Source organism: Otolemur garnettii, unplaced genomic scaffold (genome assembly GCF_000181295.1).
Source record: "Otolemur garnettii isolate 467f Iridium unplaced genomic scaffold, OtoGar3 scaffold00172, whole genome shotgun sequence".
In the NCBI taxonomy this organism is placed as follows: Eukaryota; Metazoa; Chordata; class Mammalia; order Primates; family Galagidae; genus Otolemur; species Otolemur garnettii.
In genome coordinates, this window is record NW_003852567.1 from 988,904 (window position 1) to 1,010,994 (window position 22,091).

General features: G+C 44.4%; 1 protein-coding gene across 2 annotated transcripts in view; it reads right to left on the bottom strand.

The window, feature by feature from the left end:
* Positions 1-7,860: 7,860 nt before the first annotated feature.
* UNC13B (unc-13 homolog B) overlaps positions 7,861-22,091 on the bottom strand; it is a 158,367-nt gene continuing 144,136 nt past the window's right edge. The window contains exons 23-37 of one of the 2 annotated variants that reach the window (XM_023519347.1): positions 21,583-21,668; positions 16,264-16,390; positions 15,962-16,058; positions 15,586-15,729; positions 15,192-15,269; positions 14,405-14,482; positions 14,083-14,171; positions 13,694-13,846; positions 13,441-13,564; positions 13,276-13,332; positions 12,979-13,059; positions 12,259-12,406; positions 9,888-9,980; positions 9,550-9,709; positions 7,861-9,396 (exon numbers count right to left, since the gene is read on the bottom strand). In XM_023519347.1, coding sequence (XP_023375115.1) covers positions 9,111-9,396; positions 9,550-9,709; positions 9,888-9,980; positions 12,259-12,406; positions 12,979-13,059; positions 13,276-13,332; positions 13,441-13,564; positions 13,694-13,846; positions 14,083-14,171; positions 14,405-14,482; positions 15,192-15,269; positions 15,586-15,729; positions 15,962-16,058; positions 16,264-16,390; positions 21,583-21,668 — 1,801 coding nt within the window. In that variant the 3' untranslated portion in view covers positions 7,861-9,110. The remainder of the gene's footprint in view (positions 9,397-9,549; positions 9,710-9,887; positions 9,981-12,258; positions 12,407-12,978; positions 13,060-13,275; positions 13,333-13,440; positions 13,565-13,693; positions 13,847-14,082; positions 14,172-14,404; positions 14,483-15,191; positions 15,270-15,585; positions 15,730-15,961; positions 16,059-16,263; positions 16,391-21,582; positions 21,669-22,091) is intronic. The other variant, XM_023519348.1, reaches the window with a different exon arrangement.

Here is a 22,091-nt window from a genome sequence, read left to right on the forward strand (position 1 = left end):
AAAAAAAAAAAAAAAAAAAGAAAAGAAATGATAAAGGGAAAATAAGAACAATACCACAGAAACAGAAAAAATGTTCAGTGATTACTACAAAAACTCTATTCTCAGAAATGAAAATGTGGAGGAAATGGACCAATGCCTGGACCAATACACCACCTTCCTAGACTCAACCAGAATTAGAAATTTTGAATAGACCTACATCAAGCACTGAAATATCATCAACTATACAAAATCTCCCCAAAAAGAAAAGTCTGGGACCAGATGGTTTCACATCAGCATTCTACCAAACCTTGGAAAAGGAACTAGTACCTATATTAAATAACCTATTCCAAAACACAAAAAAGGAAGGAATCTTCCCCAACACATCCCCAAACTAGAAAAGAACTCAACAAAGAAAGAAAACCATAGACCAATATCATTAATGACTATGGATGCAAAAATATTCAGTAAGATCCTTGTAAACAAAATTCAACACCACATTAAAAAAGTTATATACCATGATCAAGTTGGTTTTATCCCAGGGTTACAAGGTTGGTCTGACATACATAAATCTATAAATATAATACACCACATAAATAAAATTTTTAAAAAGACCATATGATTCTATCAATTGATGCAGAAAAGACTTTTCATAATATCTAGCATCCTTTCATGACTAGAACACTTAATAGGCAGATGTCCATATTACCCAAAGCAATCTATAGATTTAATGCAATCCCCATCAAAGCACCAATGTCATACTTTAAAGAACTTGAAAACATTCTTAAACTGATAGAGGCCATCTACAACAAACTCACACCCAATACCATACTGAATACAAGTTAAATTGAAAGCATTTCCACTCAGATCTGCAACTAGAAAAGGACGTCCATTGTCATCACTGCTATTCAACACAGTACTGGAAGTCCTAACTATTGCAATCAGGCAAGCGAAGGAGATCAAGAGTATTCAAATGGGGATAGAGGAGGTCAAACTCTTGCTTTTCTCAGATGACATGATCTTATACCTGGAAAAACACAGGGACTCAACTACAAAGCTCTTAGAAGTGATTAAGGAATATAGCAGTGTCTCAGGATATAAAATCAATACCTACAAATCAGTAGCCTTGATATATACCAACAATTGTTCAGCCAAGAATATAATCAAAACTACTCCTTTTACAGTTAGTGCCAAAGAAGAGGAAATACCCAGAAACATATCTAACAAAGGACACGAAAGATCTCTATAAAGAAAACTATGAGGCTCGGCGCCTATGGCTCAACCGGCTAAGGCGCCAGCCACGTACACCTAAGCTGGCGAGTTCGAATCCCCAGCCCGGACCCGCCAAACAACAATGATGGCTGCAACCAAAAAATAGCCGGGCGTTGTGGCGGGCGCCTGTGGTCCCAGCTACTTGGGAGGCAGAGGCAAGAGACTCGCTTGAGCCCAGGAGTTGGAGGTTGCTGTGAGCTGTAATGCCACGGCACTCTACCCAGGGGGACAGCTTGAGGCTCTGTCTCAAAAAAAAAAAAAAAAAAAAAAAAAAAAAAAAAAAACTATGAAACCTTGAGAAAAGAAATAGAGAAGATGTTAACAAATGGAAGAACATACCATGCTCATGTTTGGGAAGAATCAATATTGTTAAAATGTTTATGGCTTGGCACCTGTAGCTCAGTGGTTAGGGGGCCAGCCACGTGCACCACAGATGGTGGGTTTGAACCTGGCCAGGGCCTGCTAAACAACAATGACAATATTAACAAAAAATAGCCAGGTGTTGTGATAGGTGCCTATAGTCCCAGCTACTGGGAGACTGAGGCAAGAGAATTGCTTAAGCCCAAGAGTTTGAGGTTGCTGTAAGCTGTGACCCCATAGCACCCTACTGAGGGTGACATAGTGAGACGTTGTCTCAAAAAAAAAAAAAATGTCCATACTACCCAAAGCAATGCCCACTAATGTCCTACTTTAAAGAACTTGAAAAAACAGTACTTCATTTCATATGGAATCAGATGAAAACCTGAATAGCAAATACAATATTTAGAAATAAAAACACATCTGGAGGCCTCACACTATCAGACTTCAGGTTATACTATAAAGCTACAGTGATCAAAACAGCATGGTACTGGCACAAAAATAGAGATGTAAATATATGGAATAGAATAGAGAATCTAGAGATGAATCCAGCCACATATCATCATTTCATCTTTGATAAACCTAACAAAAACATGCATTGGGGAAAAGAATCCCTATTTAATAAATGGTGCTGGGAGAACTAGTTAACAACCTATAGAAGACTGAAACTGGACCAACACCTCTCACTACTAACCAAAATTGATTCTCACTAGATAAAAGATTTCAATCTAAAACAGGAAACTATAAAAATACTAGAAAAGAGTACAGGGAAAATGCTTGAAGATATTGGCCTGGGAAAATATTTTATGAGGAAGAATTCCCCCTCCCCACCCCACTCCCGGCAATCACAGCAACACCAAAAATAAATTACTGGGATTTGATCAAGCTAAAAAGCTTTTGCACTGGTAAGGTTACTACAAGAAAAGCAAACACAAAGCCTTCAGAAAGGGAGATTTTTTTCCATGTTATGATTCTGAAAAAGGTCTGATAACCAGAATATATAGAGAACTCAAATTAATCGATAAGAAAAGAACAAACAACCATATTCATTTGTGGGCAAGAGCCTTGAAGAGAAACTTCTCTGAAGATAACAGACAAATGGCCAACCACATGAAAAAATGTTCATTGTCTTTCATCATCAGAGAAATGCAAATCAAAACCACTTTGAGATGTCACCTAACTCCAGTAAGATTAGCCCACATTACAAAGTCCCCAAACACCAGATGCTGGCATGGACCTAAAGAGAAGGGAACACTTCTACACTGCTAGTGAGACTGCAAACTAATACAACCTTTATGGAAAGAAGTATGGAGAATCCCATTACTAGGTATCTACCCAGAAGAACAAAAATCATTTTACCATAAAGACATGTGCACCAGAATGTTTACTGCAGCCCATTTTATAATTGCTCAGTCCTGGAAGCAACCCAAATGCTCACCAACCCATGAATGGATTAACAAACTGTGGTATGTGTATACCATGAAATACTATTCAGTCATAAAAAGATGGAGACTTTACATCTTTTATGTTTACCTGGATGGAACTGGAACACATTCTTCTTAGTAAAGTATCTCAAGAATGGGAAAAAAGTATCCAATGTATGTACTCAATAATATTATGAAACCAATATATAAACACACACTCATAGGAATGATAAAACACAAATACAGTCCAGCAAGGGGGAGGGAAGAGGAGGGCAACTGGTGGGAGGAGGGAGGGCATTTGGTGGGATCTTGCCTAATGTGCAAAATGCAAGGGTGTATTTCAAAATAACTAAGAGTAAATTTTAAATATCTTACCACAAAAAATAAGTGAGGTGATGGTTATGTTAATCAGTTTGATTTAATCATTCCATATTGTATATCAAATTATCACATTGTACCTCATAAATGTATACAGTTATGATTTTAACTAAAAATTTGATTAAAAAATAAAGGAAAAAATACTCTTAAATGACAAACCTATTTTAGCTTGAAAATACCGTGGAGGTTTTCTAGTTTAATCTTATTTTACAGATGAGGTGGTTCAGGTTCACATAGGGAAAAGTCTTTCTCACACACCTACATAGTGATAAATTGTAGAATTTAGATTCTTTCCACTAATTCACCATGCTTTGATACTACACTGGGCACTTAGCAGACATGTAATGTGCTGATAACTCACTCCTAAATTTATAAGTGGATGTCTTTTTTTGTTCAATTCTAGGTCCCATCCCCAAATTAATACCTGGCATAATAGTAAGTACTCAACAAATATCTGTTAAATTTGAACCTGGAACCCAGCAAGACAAATTCCTTGGAAGTTAATCAAAACTCAGAGGATCATTAATAATAATAATCCCCTATACACATAGAGAAAACATAGTTTTCAAAGTTCTTTTACATATATGAGCCTCTTTGATCCCCCTTAGGTAGATGTGGCAGGAATTATTAGTTTTAGGTAACAGATGCAGGAAATTCAGATGCCTCTGAAAAGTTAAAGGTCAGGGTCTCCTGTGCAAAATGTAGCAGAGCTGAGATCAGTATTCATGTCTTCTGGCTCCTGCTTCAATACCATCTCCATTATTCTATGTTGCTTCCTTTTTTTTTTGAGACAGAGCCTCAAGCTGTCGCCCTGGATAGAGTGCTGTGGCATCACAGCTCACAGCAACCTCCAACTTCCTGGGCTTAAGTAATTTTCTTGCCTCAGCCTCCCAAGTAGCTAGGACTACAGGCACTCACCACAGCACCTGACTGTTGTTAATTGTCATTGTTTGCAGGCCCAGGCTGGATTCGAACCCTCCAGCTCTGGCATATGTGGCTGGCACCTGAGCCATCTATGTTGCTTCTTCAGCTTTGCCTTTCTGCTTGTGGGTAAGGGAATAGGTTTGCTAGAAGATGTGGTTTTTCTTCTCTAAAAATCCACTGTTATAGGTACTGCCGTTTTAATTCTGATTAGATATACTCTGCAGAATTACCCATATTCTTGATACTATGAGGCTCGTTATTTCTGAGAGGAGGGTTACTATTTGTGTGTTTTGGGGCAAAGGAGGCAGTACTTTTCAGACATCACTTCCTGTAGAGACCAGAGGCAGGCCCTTTTATAACCAGGTGTTGGTAAAAGAAAAAATAATACCTAGTCCTTGGCCTGGCCTCACCACAGAGTATTTGGCACACTGGATTTCTTCAAGATCAAATGTATATTAGGGAACTAACTACAGATATTTTGCTTAAATTATCTTACCAGACAAGTGCAGTGGCTCACACCTGTAATCCTAGCACTCTGAGAAGCTCAAGTGGGTGGACTGCTTGAGCTCAGGAGTTCCAGACCAGCCTGAGTAAGAGTGAGACCTTGTTTCTACTAAAAATAGAAAAAAACTATCCTGGTATAGTGGAACACGCCTATAGCCCCAGTTACTCAGGAGGCTGAGGCAAGAGAATTGCTCAAGCCCAAGAGTTTGAGGTTGCTGTGAACTACAGCACCACGGCATTCTATCCATGGCAACAGAGTGAGAATCTGTCTCAAACAAACAAAAAGAAATTCTCTTAACCAAATTCACTTTGGTACAGAGTTCACCCTAGGTTCTAGCTATGAGGATGATTTCTGATCCAAATCAGAGCATTATAGGAGCTAAAGGCAGCCTAAACATATATCCAACCTATAGATTTCAGTTCTCATGAAGAGCTCAAAGTATTGGCTAAGAAAATGACCCAAAGTTCAACAGGGATTGCAAACTCAAATGCCTTATCAGATCCCAGCCAAGTAATGGAAAGCCCCACACAAAAATAAGTCTGTGCCTAATTTGTTTTTCAGCTATAACCATAAGTTGTTTTGTTAGAATGTGAACTAAGAGTTCACATATCTTCCAATTTTTCACAAAAGCTGGACATCTGTATTTTAAAAATATGAAATCTAGTTTTTAAAAGTTAGCTGCTAGTCCAATCTTCAAGCCTGCTGTGAACCATGGGTGGTCAGCCAGCATTTGACTTTTTCCTGTGCAGTTGGATCCTACTCCATAAGAGGGAGAGAAAAATAGCTGAAGTGCCACTTTCAAGCATGGGACAAGGTTTACGACTTTTCAGAGAATCTAGATAGTGCTGAAAAACTGGAAAACTCCCTGAGTCAATAGGAATGTAACATAGCTGGGGATCTGGAGGCATCTGCTTCATGAAATAACTAGATAAATGTGTGCCCTTTAGGTTATCTGGGATATAAAGCTCCTTTTGTTAGGTATTTCGGCAAATACCTTCTCTAGGAGTGTTTGGGAGACCAGTATACTCGAGAACGGGGCGTGGAGTATTTGAGAGAACAGTTCTCAAGAAAGTATGAGGGATGACTACCAGGAAGTACAGAAAGGGGTACAAATGTTAGGGAGTACTGGAATACCGTCTCTCTTCAAGGAATGTTGAGAGAGAGGCGATAACCTCTCCTCGGACGCCCCCTTTGGGCACCGCTTGCTCACCGTCGCCTCACCGCCGTCAACTTCAGCGACCATCTTAACGCCCCTTTCTGCGCAGGCGCCGCAGAGTCCCAGCTTCCGGCCTAGAGCCGAACCCCGCCTCTGACCACGCCCCTTCTCTCTGAGCCCGCTTCTGGCCACACCCCTTTGCTCCCGACCCAATCAGTTTCCCCTAAAGCTGCAGCCAGTGATTTCTAGCTTGGTTTTTAAGTACCCGAGCGCCCTCTCTGTGCTGGCCGCCGAGGAAATGAAGTGAAATACTCAGATCTTGTCTTTGGGTAGGTCACAGGTAGATGAAGAGAGATAGACAAGTAAATCCTAACAATGTAGAATGCGTCCGGTTTGCTTGGGTACTAAAGACTTCCAGGATACGTCAGAGCCCAGAAGGCAGTGAAAGTCAGTCATTCCAGCTAGTGGACCTGGAAGTGTGAAGGCACACAGCGGTACGGGTGTATGGTGAGTGCAAGGTGCATGCGCGCAAACTGCAAAGGCAGTGCTTTAGAAAACTTTCGCACGGTGGCGTTGGGGGGCGGGAGGGGGGGGGGACGTACCATCTTGGAGAGTTTTGGAGATTCAGCTTGGAAACTAAGGGTGACAACTGGAGGAGCTTTAACAGAAGACTTAACCAAAGTGTGTGAATGAATGAAGACAGCAGGGGAAGAATGGAAGCAGAGGATTTTAATAGTAATCCAGAGAAGAGAACCTAAAAGCCACTATTCCACTTGTAGCGGGAACTGAAGTGAGACAATGGATTCACGAGGTAATTTTGAAGCAGAAATGATAGAAGGGGACTGATTTGGAAGTGGGGAGAAGAAAGGAAGTTTTTATTTTTATTTTTTGAGACAGTGTCTCCGTCACTCTGGGTAGAATGTGGTGGGGTCACAGTTTACAGCAACCTCAAACTCTTGGGCTCAGCAGTCCTCCTGAGTAGCTGGAACTACAGGCGCCCACCACAATGTTGGATTACTTTTTCTGTTTTTAGTAGAGACAGGACCTCGTTCTTGCTCAGACCAGTCTGCAACTTCTGAGCTCAAGCAATCCCCCCTGCCTCTGCCTTGCAGAGTGGTAGAGTTACAGGATTGAGTGACAATGCCCAGACTAAAAATGACGTTTTTTAATGACTGGGCAACTGAATTATAAGGATTTATTTAGCAAGCAAATGGAAATGTAATTAGTTCCCTGCCTCGTTCCTCTAGATCTCCACCCCAGAACCAATTACCCTGCCAAGAGGCATCATTTTTTCCTTATTTCCTCCTCTTTAGGATTTCTGCTGCAGCTCTTTTACCTTGAATAGAGCCTGAATGAAAAGCCAGTGTGCATTCCTAGGCTTAACCTTCTGTTCAGTCCATGGCAGGTTTAGCTCTCTGCCAAGCCCTGGAGCCATAACTCTTCTTGGTAGGCCCCTGTCTTGTCCTCACAACCCAGGCTGTGGTCTGTCCTAGTCATTCTAGACAAAGGAAAGAGATAGTATGGACTCGTTTTCACTGGCATACATTGTCTCCTGCTCCTTTGGACCTTTCCCAGGAAGCTGATGCACTAGGCCCCATGATCCTGGTAATCAGATTGGTGGTCTCAGGTCAAGGCCAAATGCTAGCCCAGTGGTTACTGTGCTGGTTGGCACTTGTCCAGAACAATTTTAGACTATACCCCTTGGCTAACAGGTGTGTGGTAGGAGGGGAAGGGAGAAGAGAGTTAGCAAAGAACCACTGGGCCCAAATCTACCATTGGATGGTCATTCCTATGGCTTTCCAAACTTTAGCAAAATTACCAAACCCCAAAGGCTGCTATAAGGTAATTTATTATAGACAAGCCTATAATTTCCTGTAACAATGGCACATACAATAACAGCAAAGATGCTTAGTTTCTTGCTTTATGTACTGGACAGTACAGCTGTGGGCAATCCCAAGTCATAAGATGTCCAGGAGGCTGCTACTGAGGAAATCCAAGGACCATGTCATACATCTGAGCAAAGTCTAGGGAGGTCCATCTGAGACCCCCCTGAAAGTCTGTCTCTGACCTCCTAGGGAGTGTTGAGGCCGCCTCCATTCAGCCTGTATAGAGAGATCAGAGTCCAAGCTCCTCCTGTAGGGTTGAACATCTATGTGGGGTACAGCAACTGATCCAGATGAAAGAGAAAGAAGCCAAAGGCTAGATTCTTTCTGCAAGGTGAAGGACAGCCAGAAGGCAGTGGCTATAGGTAAGAAGGACTCTTTCTAGACTGGTTCCTACAATTTTTGGCTTTGTTCAGGTCCTACCCAAGAAGAAAATACTCCTGGATCCTTCAGTTAGCCCTCAGGTAGATTCATGTAAGTACAGCTTCTCATGTCCAGAAATCATCTCTCCCCTGCCTATAGTTGTGAGGTAGGGGGACTCCTGGGCAGGTGATCCCTGGTATCTGGGTTCGAAAGAAATATTCCGCTCAGGGCTCTGAAGCACCACATATACCTGATATGATCTACCACGATATGATTTGGGGAAAGGGATTACCACAGCTCATTTCTAGAAGGTATCTTGTTCAGTTTCAAAGCCTTGATCTCATTGGAGGCATACAAAACCAGTGGATTCTGCTCAAGGGACACTTTGTGTGCTTCTTCCCTGACCATACTCCAGTCTAAATCACAGGGCTCAGCAATACCTATAGGCTCATCTGACTACCTAGCCAGCCAGGCACAAGCTCTAGGATCTCTAAACTTGTTCTTCTAATAATGATGTGTATGTGTTTAACAAATGTGGTATGGAGAGGAGTAGAGATGAGATGTGGAGTGGAAGGATGTCTACCAAGAGTAGCTGACATTCTCAGAAATACTTGTCTTCTCTTTATGGAAAATCTCTCCATGTGGTATTCCCCACACTCTAGCCCCTCTCACTATAGACCTGCTAGTCAGAGATTCATGACTCTTTCTATGAAAAGCCAGATTTTTACCACCCCAAATTTGTCCTTAAATATCTTTAAACTGAAGGGGTCAAGTTCTTGACAATAAGGACCATATGCTGGCTATATAGCTAATTCCCACTGGCTCTGATATGTGGAATTGTTGCTGCTGGTTGGCACAGGAGCCAGATGTGTTCAGCTCCCCTCCTCTGTGGAACGAGACTCTGATTTGAGTTTCACAAATTCTCGGGCCACCTCATCATTGCTCCTCTGAGACAGAATCCGGAGAATGGTCAAGCCTGTCTCATCCATGTGGATCTTCCGGCCCAAGGGGCACCAGCAGGCACAACTGCCTTTGGCTGCCACATCCCTCAGAGGCATCACAGCCAGCCCAAGCACGCGATCCTCCCGGGCAAAGCAGTAATCCTTCACGCATATTTGCAACTCATAGGCCTCTGGCCCTTCTTCATTTCCCAAGAGGCTGTGGGCACAAGACAGAGGAGAAGATAGGAGGCTGGAGCTGAGGATCTTAAACTGATTTCACCTCAGTGTGCCATCTAGCCTTCCCCAACCCCTCACTCTTCCCCAACCCCTCAAGTCTTACCCCTCAGATCATCCTCACCCCATAACTTACAAGTGGAATGTCTCGTTGTATTTGGGGGCCCAGTTGTTGCTTTTGGACTTGGTTGTGAACTTTCTCTTCTTATCACTTTGGTGTGGGCCAACCATGGTCACTTCTACAAAAGGCCGGAACATACCTGCAGTCTGCCACTTGAGGTCGTTGGCAGCAACCACTGCCAAAACAAGGGAAACATGTGAAGTAGTCCCACCAGGCATTCCTAGTTCTTGAGTCCCAGGTGACATTTCCTTTGGAGGAGGGCTGAGCTAGACGGATGAACAGTCCCTATCTCTGACTGATGAGCAAGGTTGCTGAGCAAGAAGAGAGCAGACCTATAAGTCCATACCACTCACCTTTCACTGTGACCTTGTGTTCCCCAGTACCAGGGTGTGTAAACAAGTCCACCTGAATAGACACTTCTCCCACAGGATCATCCACACCAGACCCTGAGGGATAGATGGACAGATGATCCCTTATTAGACACCTCTAAGACTTTAGGACCAATTTTTCCAGGTAACCTGAGGGGTTAGGAAGTCACAACCGTACACCCTATGGCAAGAATTACCCACAGAAACCACGGAAAAGTAAGCAATGGGAGAAAGGAAAGGAGGGTAAAGAATGAGGCTGTCTTTTGCAACACAAGTTAAGCTAACAGCATCTTAGGGACATCTTCTTCCAAAAATGCACTAGGAATCTTTCAGGATCCCCAAACCTCTCCTATCTTTAAAACTGAAGAATTTTTCATTGAAAGATGTTAGGAAAGGGCAGTGCTGTCAACTTGTACCTGTGTCTAGGAACTACATCCACCCTATGGTGTCTCTTAATGAAACAATGTGGGTCTTCTCTAAAAGCAAAAACCTCCCACCTGTCTCCAGGTTTCCTAGAGACCACTAGTTGAGATGCTGCCCTACTCAGAAAGACTTCATCCTGCCCAAGCCTAGACCCTTCCACAGAACAATTCCCCAGTTCCAATCTGCAGACTCCTCTCAGCAGAGGCCCTTCCCCATTTTGAGAAAACACTAGTACCCCGTGACCCAGATAAAACCTTTCTTTGTCCTGAGGTGGAGGGGTGGGGGAACTCTGAGGAAAGGACAAGGGTCAACAAAAGAACCCTTCCTGGGCTATATGAATACACTGCCCATGTCTAACACTTGGGATAGTTTCTGAACTTTGACACCTTATTCCTCCACTCTCAGCATGAGCTGCTCATTCTAGCTCACAGGGGTCAGCGTTAGCCCATGTTAGATCCATATCTTCATGGCATATAACATACCCTTTTCCGGCCGAATGTCCTCATTAGCAGTAAACCTAATACCTTTTCCATCATGCACTGAATGAGAACAGGCAAGTCAAGAGGTAGTAGCAGCAGCAGGACAGAGAAAGAAGAATCAGTTAGAGGTCTAAAGAGTTAACAGCCATTCAAAGCAGCTCTACACATACTATGAGGGAGGGCAGAGGGGGCTGGGGTTGGGTAGAGAAAGAAGTCGCAGCTGGGCTCAGTGCTTGAGTATTCCAAATTAGACTTTGTGGGTCAGAGATCAACCAAATCATGGCAAAAGCAGTAGAAAACAGAGAAAGTATCTCAGGGCAAGCAGGGCAAGGATGGTTACAGGCTCTAATTTCCTAAGGCCTTAAATGAGAAAGAAACACACACCCATATTTTCATATTATCACTGCAATTTTCACCCCTGCTCTTACCTCTTATGTACCCACCATTCTAGCCTCTCCTTTTCCCTTATGTACCTTAAAGCACAATGCTTCTAAAAAGTCCTTCAGGATTAACTTAGATCAGCCCTGATGATCTAAGCTCTGTAAAATTCTCCCTGTCACCTTGAGCAAGACCCATAGCTACTTCTTTTGCTCTCTCTTCTTCCCACCTGGACTGGAAATGAGAGCAAATGTGGAAAATTAAGCAGTACTGCAGGTCTTGCCCAGCTTCTCACCTTCTATCACCTCTAGTCTAACTGTTTAGACCCCTTTCCCCTCCAGGTCAGCCTCCAACTCCCTCTCCAACAGGTTCATTCTCCCAGGCAGCCTGTTCAGGTTTCCCTGGAACAAGCAATAATAAACATGATTGAAGGTGCCTCCTGGGAGGGCTCTGCTCAAGGGTCAGGTCAGAACTTCAATCTGAGCCACAGCTATGCAGGTGTGTTTTGTTTTGGACAAGACTGGCTAGAGGCAGGGAGGGGCTCTGAGGACTGAAAGTCACTGGGAAAAATCCAGTGGCCAGGGTTCCTTGTGCATAAGCTGGAGCCTCAGCTGTGCACAGGGCCCCGTGACTCACACCTTCTCTTCAGCTGCCCCCAGGCTTTGTCTCTTTTTTCATCTCCTTGTCCACACTGGAGAGTCAGGAAAGTCTTTTGCTCTCCTTACCCAAGACAGCTCTCAGCAAGCCTCCCAAAGCTATGAACATTCGTAAGTTTCTCATAGCTTCCTCACATATTTTTCCGTCTGCTCACAACAGCCAGGGTACACTCCTTGAGCTCAATAAACATGCACTGGCCAAGCAATGTCTGGGAAAAGACATTCCTGTGATTCTCTTGTCAGGTGTGGGTATCAACTGGAGGCTAAGTATTGAGGTCTCATCAAAAAATTCAAGAGCTGAGTTAGAAGGACTTTCTGAAGAAATAACTGGATCCTCTCCCAAGAACACAAAGATACTGACTCCCTAGGGGCAGATATATGTCAGAGAGCAGAGCTGGGTCTCTGCCCTTAGGGTCTTACCCTGGGCAGTCTGTGAGCGCACAAAGGTCTTGATGAGAGTGTCTGTGGTCTGTGTGTACAGAGACAGGGCATAGCGTAGGGACTGCAGATCTGGGCTCTTCTCTAGGAAGGTTTTCTTTAGCCCATTGCCGCCTGCATGGAAGTATTGCTGAAAGATAAAAGGGCACCCGCTACTGCTTCATCCCCTTACAGAGAGGAAGCTCCCCAGTGCTACCCTCAGAGAAACAGGAAATGACTTTGTGAACAACAGGCCATTTGGGAACACCAGGAGAGCCAGAGTTACAGCCTCTCAGGTAAAGGGAACTGGGTATTTGGCAGGAGCAGTAGGGGATGGCCACATTCCTGGAGGTGGTCCTGTTTGAAGGACAGGCCTATCTAGACAAGCACAGAAATGGAATAGAAGCATATCAGGAAGAGAGACTAGTCAAAAGTGCTCTCCTACTCTCTATGAACCTTAGCGAATTTGATACTTTTGACATACCTCTCCCAAGTGCCTTGAATCAGGTTCATAGGTTCCTGACTTATTATTACTTTACCAATGAATTGTAAGTCTCTTGAGCTTAGGAACCATATCTGATTCTCTCTGTATCCTTGACAATGTGTAGTGCCTCTCTTCTGAATGTGGACAGGTAAAAGCCTGAGAATACCCAGTCTGGCAGAGCGGGATGCCCGGGCCAAGTGCATGTGGTCATGAAGACTAGAAAAGAGGGAGGTTTTTACCTTGATGGTGTCCAGGGCAAGGTCGAGAACAGCACACTGCTTTGGAGTAAGACTCCTTGTTTCTTCTCGTGCCATGTGGTCCTGGAACCCCAGAGAAAGCAGCAGCCTCAAGACAGCTCAGATGGTCCTGGAAGTCTTGCCCCCACCTGCCAGCCCACAGCTGCCCATTCCCCTCCTTCCCTTCTTTTTTTTTTTTTTTTTTACCTCCAAAGCTCTGATTTCCTTCCTCCCAGACACCCTCTCCATCTAGCCTCAGAAGGACCATGCTTGTCAAGAGGACCCCCCCACCCTGAGTACCTTGAGTTTGGAAAGATGGCTCAGTTCCTTGGCCGCAGTGAAGATCAGCTGGGTGCCCTGGGTAGAGAGGGGATCAGTCAAAAGCAGAGGACCACAAACTCCAGCAGGAAGTGAGGAGTGAGGGGAAGTGAGACAAGAGGAAGAAGTGGAAGGAGGCATCCTTACCGTCTGGTCAGTCAGAGGGGGCAGAACAATCATCCTTTCCATTGTGTTCATCACAACCCTCCAGAGCTCCTTCAGTACACGCTTCAGAACTGTCTTCTCACATACAGTGGCAAAGAGCGTGAGGCTGCAAGCCCAGACAACAAACAGGTGATGCTAGGGCAAGAGTTTGAGAGCCTCCCTGCCAAGAGTCTCCTCTGTCTTATGGCCTGTACTTGGCCCATCCCCACAGGACAGCCCTGAGCACTGTACTCACTTGCTATCCAGGAAGTCCATGAGAGGCCGGAGCACACTATCTGCATCCTGAGCCACTGAAGCCCGGGCGTTGGGCGATGCATTCCCTGTTCCCCGGACCTGGCCCAGGATGTCGGCCATTTGTCGAACACATTCATCAATCCGTACCTGGAAACTACACATGTGCGCACAGTGCATCCCTTCCCTCCCCAAACATACACTGTCCCTGGAATGGCACCAGCTATTTGGTCTCATTCCTGCCTACTCATGCTGCAGCCACAGCAGGGGCAGTCAGTAGAGTTGAGGAAGGATCCACACATCGGCAGCCAGATGGGTGGGTGTGGAGCAGGGGCTCTGGGATTGGCCAAGGACCATACCTAGCTCTAAGGGCTGTGTTTTGGGGCCACTGACCTGTTTCCAAACACCACGCTGAGCTCATCCAGAACTGTATTCAGTTTCACCTGCAGCTCCTTCAGACTGTCTGCAGCTTCAGGGTCCAGCTGTAGCCATAGGAAGTGAGCCTAGCTAGGCTGCTTCTCTGACTCTCTTCACCCCTGCCATGCCCCTACTCCCTTCTAGGGCCTTAACCCAATGCCTATCTCACATTAAGCCAGCCCAGGACCACATGGCACCATGGCCAAGCCAATACCTAGTGAAGACAGGGTGGAGTTCTGTAGCCAGGGAGCTCAGAAATAAAGGGAAAATACAGTTACCCTAAGATTCTAAGACTTACCTCCTTGCCTCCCATGGCCTCAAACATTTTCTCCAGCTGAACCCTCAGTTGCTGCATGTTGTTCATCAGGATGCAGGGCTTGGGGACAGATGGAGATGTTGAGTCTTGGCTCCTTTTAGCATAGGACCCACTAGTCTAGAGTTGCTCTCTCCTTCACACTATTTCGGAAGCCACAGGGACTTCACATATTACACATGTCTAAACACTAAGATCTAGAGCAGTGATTTTCAACTGGTGTGTCACAGCACACTGGTGTGCAGTGAGAGGATCTTAAGTGTGCCTAAGATCATTAATTATTTTTCAAAGAAGTTCAAAGCACAGTATTGTAACTCTTTTTTTTTTTTTTGATCAATGTAATTTAAGTGTGCTGCAGAAGTTTAACTATAGGTTCAAGCATGCTATGAGATAAAAAAAGGTTGAAAAACACTGCTCTAGAGTCACTTCAGACAATTCTTCTAGAACAAACACTAAAAGCAAATGATTTTATCTTTTAAGCTGGATGGTAGGTATTCAAGTATTCATGATATTATCTTTTACAACTCTCTGAATGCCTTAAAATTTATTTAAAAGACTAAGCAGAGGTCTAGCTTAGCAGAGGATAATGTATCAAATGGAGACTGAGAGGAACTCTGTCAAGGTCTCATTCTGTGGCATGGATCTCGAGGGAAGTCGTGATGGCCATCAGGTCAGGAGCATCATCCTGATCCGGAGCTGTACAGATAACTTCAAAAGCAAGAATTCAAATGTCCTGTACTCTTTCTCTAGGAGTCCCAGGGCCTGACCCTACCAGTTTCTCCTTTGTGCAGTAAGCTGGGAAGTTCTTTGATAAGATGTCTGCGTACTGCATCAGCACCTTCCCAATGGTCTGAGAAAAGAAGAAAAAAGGAAAGAAGATGGAACTCTTAGCTTTCCACACAGGACTCTTGTAACTCTGAGGTTACACTTCTTCTCCCAGGACAACAGGGAGGTAAAGGGGAAATCTCACAAGACAGAGCTCCCTCTTGACCACAGAATAGTTCTGAGACAGACCTATCTGTCTTCCCCAGACACAAGCAAAGGAGAACAGGGTAAGGCTTTACCTGAAGGTCACTGTAAAGAGAGCTTGAGCTCAGGCCTATGACTAGCACAAGTATGGTAGCGGTAAGGGAAAGGAGGGAAGGTGGAGGGAAGATCATGGTCACCTTAGTAAATCTCCTCATGTAGTGGGCAAGGATGCTGGGGTCTGGGCATTCCAGCTTCCGGATGATCTCAAAGCTCTGGTTGAGTTGTGTGAAGACATCCACCACAGAGCAAGAAAAGAGTGCATGCTCTGATGTCTGCTGGAACTAAGAAAGACCACAGGGTCACTGACCACAGACAGGGTCACTATCCACAGCTGCTACCTTTTCCCAAGCTCATAAAGTTCAGAAGGGCTCCACCCAGCCGGGGTGGCTCAGTGGCCCTCAACAGCTATCCTATGGACTATGCAAGGAAAGGATAGCCATCTTGGCTAACATTGAGGAATTTTTGCCAAAAGCTAATTACCAGGAGACGTGGCCTGGGCCCTGTGCAGCTTACCCCATCCTTCTTATCTCGTTCCAGGGCCCCATGCAGGAATTCCAGGGATACATCCTCATTCTCATCCAGCCACTGAAGCACAAACTGCTCAAACCACCTGCAGCCAGAGTAGAACTAGAGTTTAGAAAACCAGCATACGCCATGTACCTGACAGCTCCATCAGACTGGGATCTTCCATAAGACAGGACATGGTTTGACACTTTTTTCTAAAGCAGTGTACGAGACAGGATTGCTGAACTAAAGCCATACCCACCCAAAGGACCCTCTTTCCTTCCCTCTGTAATGCCCCCAAGATGACTCACGCTGGGTACTCAGGCACCTGCCCCTGGAGGGCAGGCAGATCCCGCACATATTCATTGTGGAGCCACTTCACCTTGAAGTGCAGATTCATGTAGTCAGCGCTCTTACACAGCCGGTCTTTTTCATGCTCTAGTGGTGAGGAGGGAGGCTGGGTCAGGTCCCCGCAGTAGAGACCATGGCTCCTGAGCCTTCCCAAGGGAGGAATTCTGGACAGGCAGCTTTATCTCATGTCTCAGGACAAGGGTGATTACCAACCTCTTTCTTACAGCCATCTGCCCCCTACCAGTGTTCTGTTCAGCAACTCTCCAAGAGCCTGATCCAAATCTTCCTCTAGAAAGACTAAGCCAGACTCCCAGGTTAAGCCTGTATTCTTCTTGCTCTAGCTTTTAGAAGTACAAAGTGAGGTCACTGGCCTCTAGTGGAGAAGAGGAGAGAGGGCTGTGTGTGCTAAAGCTAATTAGCAGAGAGACACCCAGGACTAGAGAGGAACAGTAGTTTTCCAGGCTTTTCTAATCCTGGTGGCTGGGTCATCCCTCTGATAGGTTTCATGGCAGAGATGAAGGGGTGTGCATGGCATGAATGGGTCAATGACAATTACACAGAGATAGGGAGTACCACAGTGAGCCTGAGGTGACTGAAGGAGCAGTTGAGTAGCTGGTATCACAGAATCCTGAGGCAAACTGAAAGGCTCCAGAGCACAGCTGAGACACTGAGAGAACTAGTTCTTGGAAGTATGCAAATAAGAACAGTCAGTTTGGAAACCATGGAAACATAGCCAGAGAAAGGATCATCATGCTGCAGAAAATGGGACACGTAATTATGGACTTGAAAAGTCATCTAGCTGAATCTCCAGAGCCTTCTGGAAAATCTAGGACAAAGATCACTCACAGCTTACTCAGAGAGTTCTGATTCCTGGCCACACCCAGAGGTTATCTTCCTCTACCCTCTTTAAAGTTGAAGAATTAATTTGAATAATAAAAGTCAATTGTGTGCTAACACACAACATAAAGGTAAAAGCAAGCAAATAAGAGAAAATACTAAGCAACAGAGCAGGGAAGGCCGGTGTCCTGGGGACTCTATGCCATAGGTGAAACTCCTCTAAGTCAAGTCAGAGCATCTCATCTGGGGCAGCTGGCCCTGTGAATCAGTGCAGCAGACACTCAAGGAGATAATGGGAGCCCAGGATTCAGCCTTGTAAAGGTTCTAGTCCCAGGGATTTTATCTCCTGGCTCTACAGGCAGCACTACCCCAACCTAAAGTCGCACTTCCAGTCTCTTCTATGAGGCAGTAAACAGAAGAGGGAAAAGGTATAAGACTAAAAGCAAAGGGACAACAACCAAAAGTTCTTACCACCCAGAAAGAGGACTTTTCGTATACGAATGACAGTGGTTGCTTGTGATAGAGCAGAGATACCAATGAGCAACAAAGAGAGTGAAAAAATCAAGGACATCAGAGACCCTTTCTTCCACACCCAGCCCTTGCTGTCCTCAAACCAGTCTAAGAATCCAGGAGGATAAAAAGGTACCACCAGGAGGGCCTTCCTCCTTCCTGGTCAGCAGCCCACCAGAAAGGTATGCAGGGCAGGGGGTTCATCACTCCAGAACTGCCTAACTCTTTTAGAGACCTTACTACATTTACATATAATTCTCACTTTCTTTATCAATTCATATCTATACCCTGGCCCCAAGCCACAATTTCTACATTAACTTATGTGGTGTAAAAACTAACAGATGAATGCTGAAATGCTGGTCACACTTTAAACCATTGTAACAAGTCCCATGGAGTCATGCTCCAGTAATGTTGCTTGAGGTTGTTATATGTGTGTATGTGTGTTTATGTGGCAGGGGTATCTCTCAGAAGGGGCAATCATGTATCCATAGCCTTCTGCCCCTGACTTCTATTTTCTTCCCTACATTCATCTTTCATCTTGGAGAGTTCTTTCAAACTCATGGTTTCAACTCTCCAGTTAGCTGGCATCTCCCCCAAATCTCCCTTTGCTTCTGATAATGTTCATAAATGGTTTTGATGGAACATCTCTCATTGTGCCTGGATTTAACTCTAGTTCCCATCTCTTACCATTGTAACATCTTCAGCTAAAGTGGAACAAAGCATACCAACTAATCTTACCCCCTTGATCAATGCTGAACATCATCCTGAAATCCTCCTTCTTCCTCTTTACTCACATCCAGTTAAATCACCAACCTCTGATTTCACCTCAAAAATGTCTCTGGAATTTATTTCCTTCTAGCTACACTATTAGTTTCTTAGGTCTCATTACCACTACCTCGAACCTATATTACCACTAGAGCCTCCAGACTGGTCATTCCCCTTCCTATCCATTCTCCACAGAATGAGTGCCCTTTTTACAAGATAAATCTGATCATGTCAACCCTTTTCTTAACACACATCTTAACTGTCTCACAAAAGCCTACAAAATATACATGGCTTACAACTTCCTTCATGAGCTGGCTCTGTCCTCCTCACTTATCCTCACTTCTCACTCTTTCCCTAGCCTCGGAAGTTCTGGTCACACTGAACTGCTGCTTCCAGTTCTCTAAGCATGCTAGCTCTCTCTAGTCCCCACGTCTTAAACATGGCATGGTGTACCCTCTGCATGAATTTGTGTCCCTTTCTTGTTACTACTTTCTCCCTACTCCCCACTGGCTAAATCCTATCATCCTTCAAGTTTCAGCATGTACATCACCTCTTTCAGGAAGCCTTCTCAGGTCCTTAGAGTATGGGTTACATGGTACTCCTGTATGTACCCTAATACTTGTTCCTTTTGTGGCTCTTATGATTTGTACTGTAATGGCCAATTTATATGTCTGTTTTCTAGACTGGTCTGCAAGCTTCTCAAAGACTGGGGCTATGCCTTATTCATCCTCTTGGAGCTCCAACAACTGGCACAGCACCTAACCATAGAGAAAACACTCTAAAAACCTGGTAAATGGACTGGGAATTTACTGCAAAGGGGTAGGAAGAAACTTTCCATTCCATATTTTAACTGGGAGTGTTGTTACATAGATGTGTTTATTTGTCAAAACTCAAATTGTATTCTTAAAGTGTTTTTATTTTATTATATGTAAATCATACCTCAATAAAGTTGACTTACAAAATATCTGATGAAGAATAGCATTTTCTTTTTTTTTTTTGAAACGAGCCTCAAGCTATCCCCCTGGATAGAGTGCCATGGCATCACGCTCACAGCAACCTCCAACTCCTGGGCTCAAGCGAGTCTCCTGCCTCAGCCTCCCAAGTAGCTGGGACTACAGGCGCCCGCCACAATGCCCGGCCATTTTTTGGTTGCAGCCATCATTGTTGTTTGGCGGGCCCGGGCTGGGGATTCGAACTCGCCACCTTAGGTGTATATGGCTGGCGCCTTAGCCGCTTGAGCCACAGGCGCCGAGCCAAGAATAGCATTTTCAACTTCCCTTTCACAGTTAGAGTCAACACTATCCTATCATCCAGGCACCCAAACACATTCCCTTCTCAGGCCCTCAGTATTCTGACAATCACTAAGTCTTGCAACAACTTCCTTCCAAGTCTATTAAAGCCCATTCTTTCCTCTCCACTTTTCTGTTCTAATCCCAGCCCCCTCCCCTCATCTCTAAATCATTATATCAGCCCTTCATCATCTGCATTCTCTGCTTCTATCTTTCCCTACCGAGCTGCCCCTATTTTCTAATGAGATAAAATCTTATTAAAATACTACTTTGTTCATGTTGTAGCTCTGCTATCAGCTTATAATGGTTTCTTATTCTGCTTAATAACTAAGACTTATTCAGTGTTAAGTAAGTGCCAGGCATTATACTAACTATGTTATATACATCTCAGGTACTTCATCAGCTCAGTGAAATAAAAGCTGTCATCACCTCCATCTTACAGATGAGAGAATGGGAGTTCACAAAAATTAAGGGGTTGGGTCCAAAGTCATACTGCTAAGGAGGTAGTAAAACTGAGATTTGAAACTAGGTCAACACTGGTTCTTTCTCCTAAAGTAGGAGTTTGAGTTTTCAATCCCTTTGTGTTTGTTTTAAACATTAGCAGAACTCCCCTTTCAAACGAGATCTCAGGTAGAATCCCATATAAGGTTGATAAAATTGACTCAGCTAACAGCAAGTAAAAGGCCTGAAGCCCAGCCCATTGGTTTCCCCTTTTAATTTAGCTCCTGAGATAACTTCTTTCTGAAAAACTCTACTCAACCTCATAATATGCCTCTTGTAGCCTCCATTTTTTTATATGTATTTTTCTTTTCCCCCAAACCCCTGGAGATGGAGCTCTTCAAGAAGTGAGACCATTCTCCTCATCAGGCTTGCTAAGTATTGCCTATGGAAAGGGACAGGTGATCTCACTGGTCCAACAGGCTAAGGGTTACAACACAGTGTGGCAGAAGGTAGCCACTGCTCTGAGGCTACATCACAGAATATACCTGCACAGTTTGTTGCTGGCTCAAACTTAACATAGATCTTGAAGGTTTCTTTTAATCTCAAGACTCACTGATTCTAAATCTCAAAAGTTCAAGTGTCTGAGAGCGACCCATTTGTCCTGCCACTCTATACAAATAATAGATCTCGACTCTACTTTGCCCTTGCCCAGATAGCTCCTCTGCCTTCAAGATCCACTTTCACAGACTGAGGAGACAGACTAATACATACAAACAGGAGAGGTAGATAGACTAATATATATATATATATATATATATACACACACAGATAGATAAGCACAGATGGGTACAGATGGAAAGTCTGATACAGGTAGGGAGTGATAAGTGATGATCTCTGTGGTCTAAGGTGGAAAATGAATAAATGGATAAGCTGAATGAATAGGATATACAATAATTTTCCTGTGGCCTTGTTCTACAGGAGAAGTGAGGGAAGAACTATCTTCCTGGCTTGGTCTCCTAATCCAGAGCAGCTTTCAAGGAAAGCCAGGCCAGAGAATCCCCAGTATGAGAAAACAACTATTATCTATGTATTTAAGGTTCTCTGATTCTTTAAAACTGTAAAGTATCCCACCTGGGAACCCCCACCATGGGAGGAGTTGATCTCTTGGCTAGGAAAAGTCTCAAACAGGCACTTACTCTAAGCTATAAGGAGGATCCAAATACACACAGCCTTTTATTTTCATTATTTCCCTTGGCTGTAGCTAGCTTTGTTCATCTAAGGCCTTCTGAGGCCTGCTTTACACCATGCCTACAATCATTTTAGTCTGTCGCTATTCCATGCACCCAGAACTTGTAGTTGTCTGAGAGAGGAAAGGGACAACAAACAAGGTGCTCAGGCTAGGAGCCTGGCAGCCCACTGAAGCAGGCAGACCCTTACCCTCCAATGCATATTTCATGTCTTGGGCAAACAGATGCCACATCACTTCTGCACTGACTTTTCCTACATTCAACTCCTGAGGAAACCTGGATAATGGAAGAAACCACAGTTAGAATAATACAAGAGCTATTTGATTTTATTAATTCCAAGGCTAAAGTGCCTAGTTCTTAGAGGTCATACTGGAAAGCAGAGGAGCCTAGGGACTAGGGCTAGGCTCAATCTGGAGAAAAGGGGTCCAGGAGCCAGTGGTAGAAAAATTAGGGGCAAAAGGGATCCACTTAGGTAAAGTAGGCCCAGGGGAGAGGAAGTCCAAAAGGCAAGGAACTGAGATTCAAGAGAAGCTGGAAGGCAGGCCAAAGCTAAATAAGCTGGAGAAGAAAGGGCAATGGGGTGGGCCATAAGGCAGCCCACTTTATTCACAGTAGCCAGACACATACACACATGGTCTTTGGATCCCCTGGGGCTCCCAAGGCAGCAGCCATAGTCCCCAAAGCCTCTCACTCCAGGGA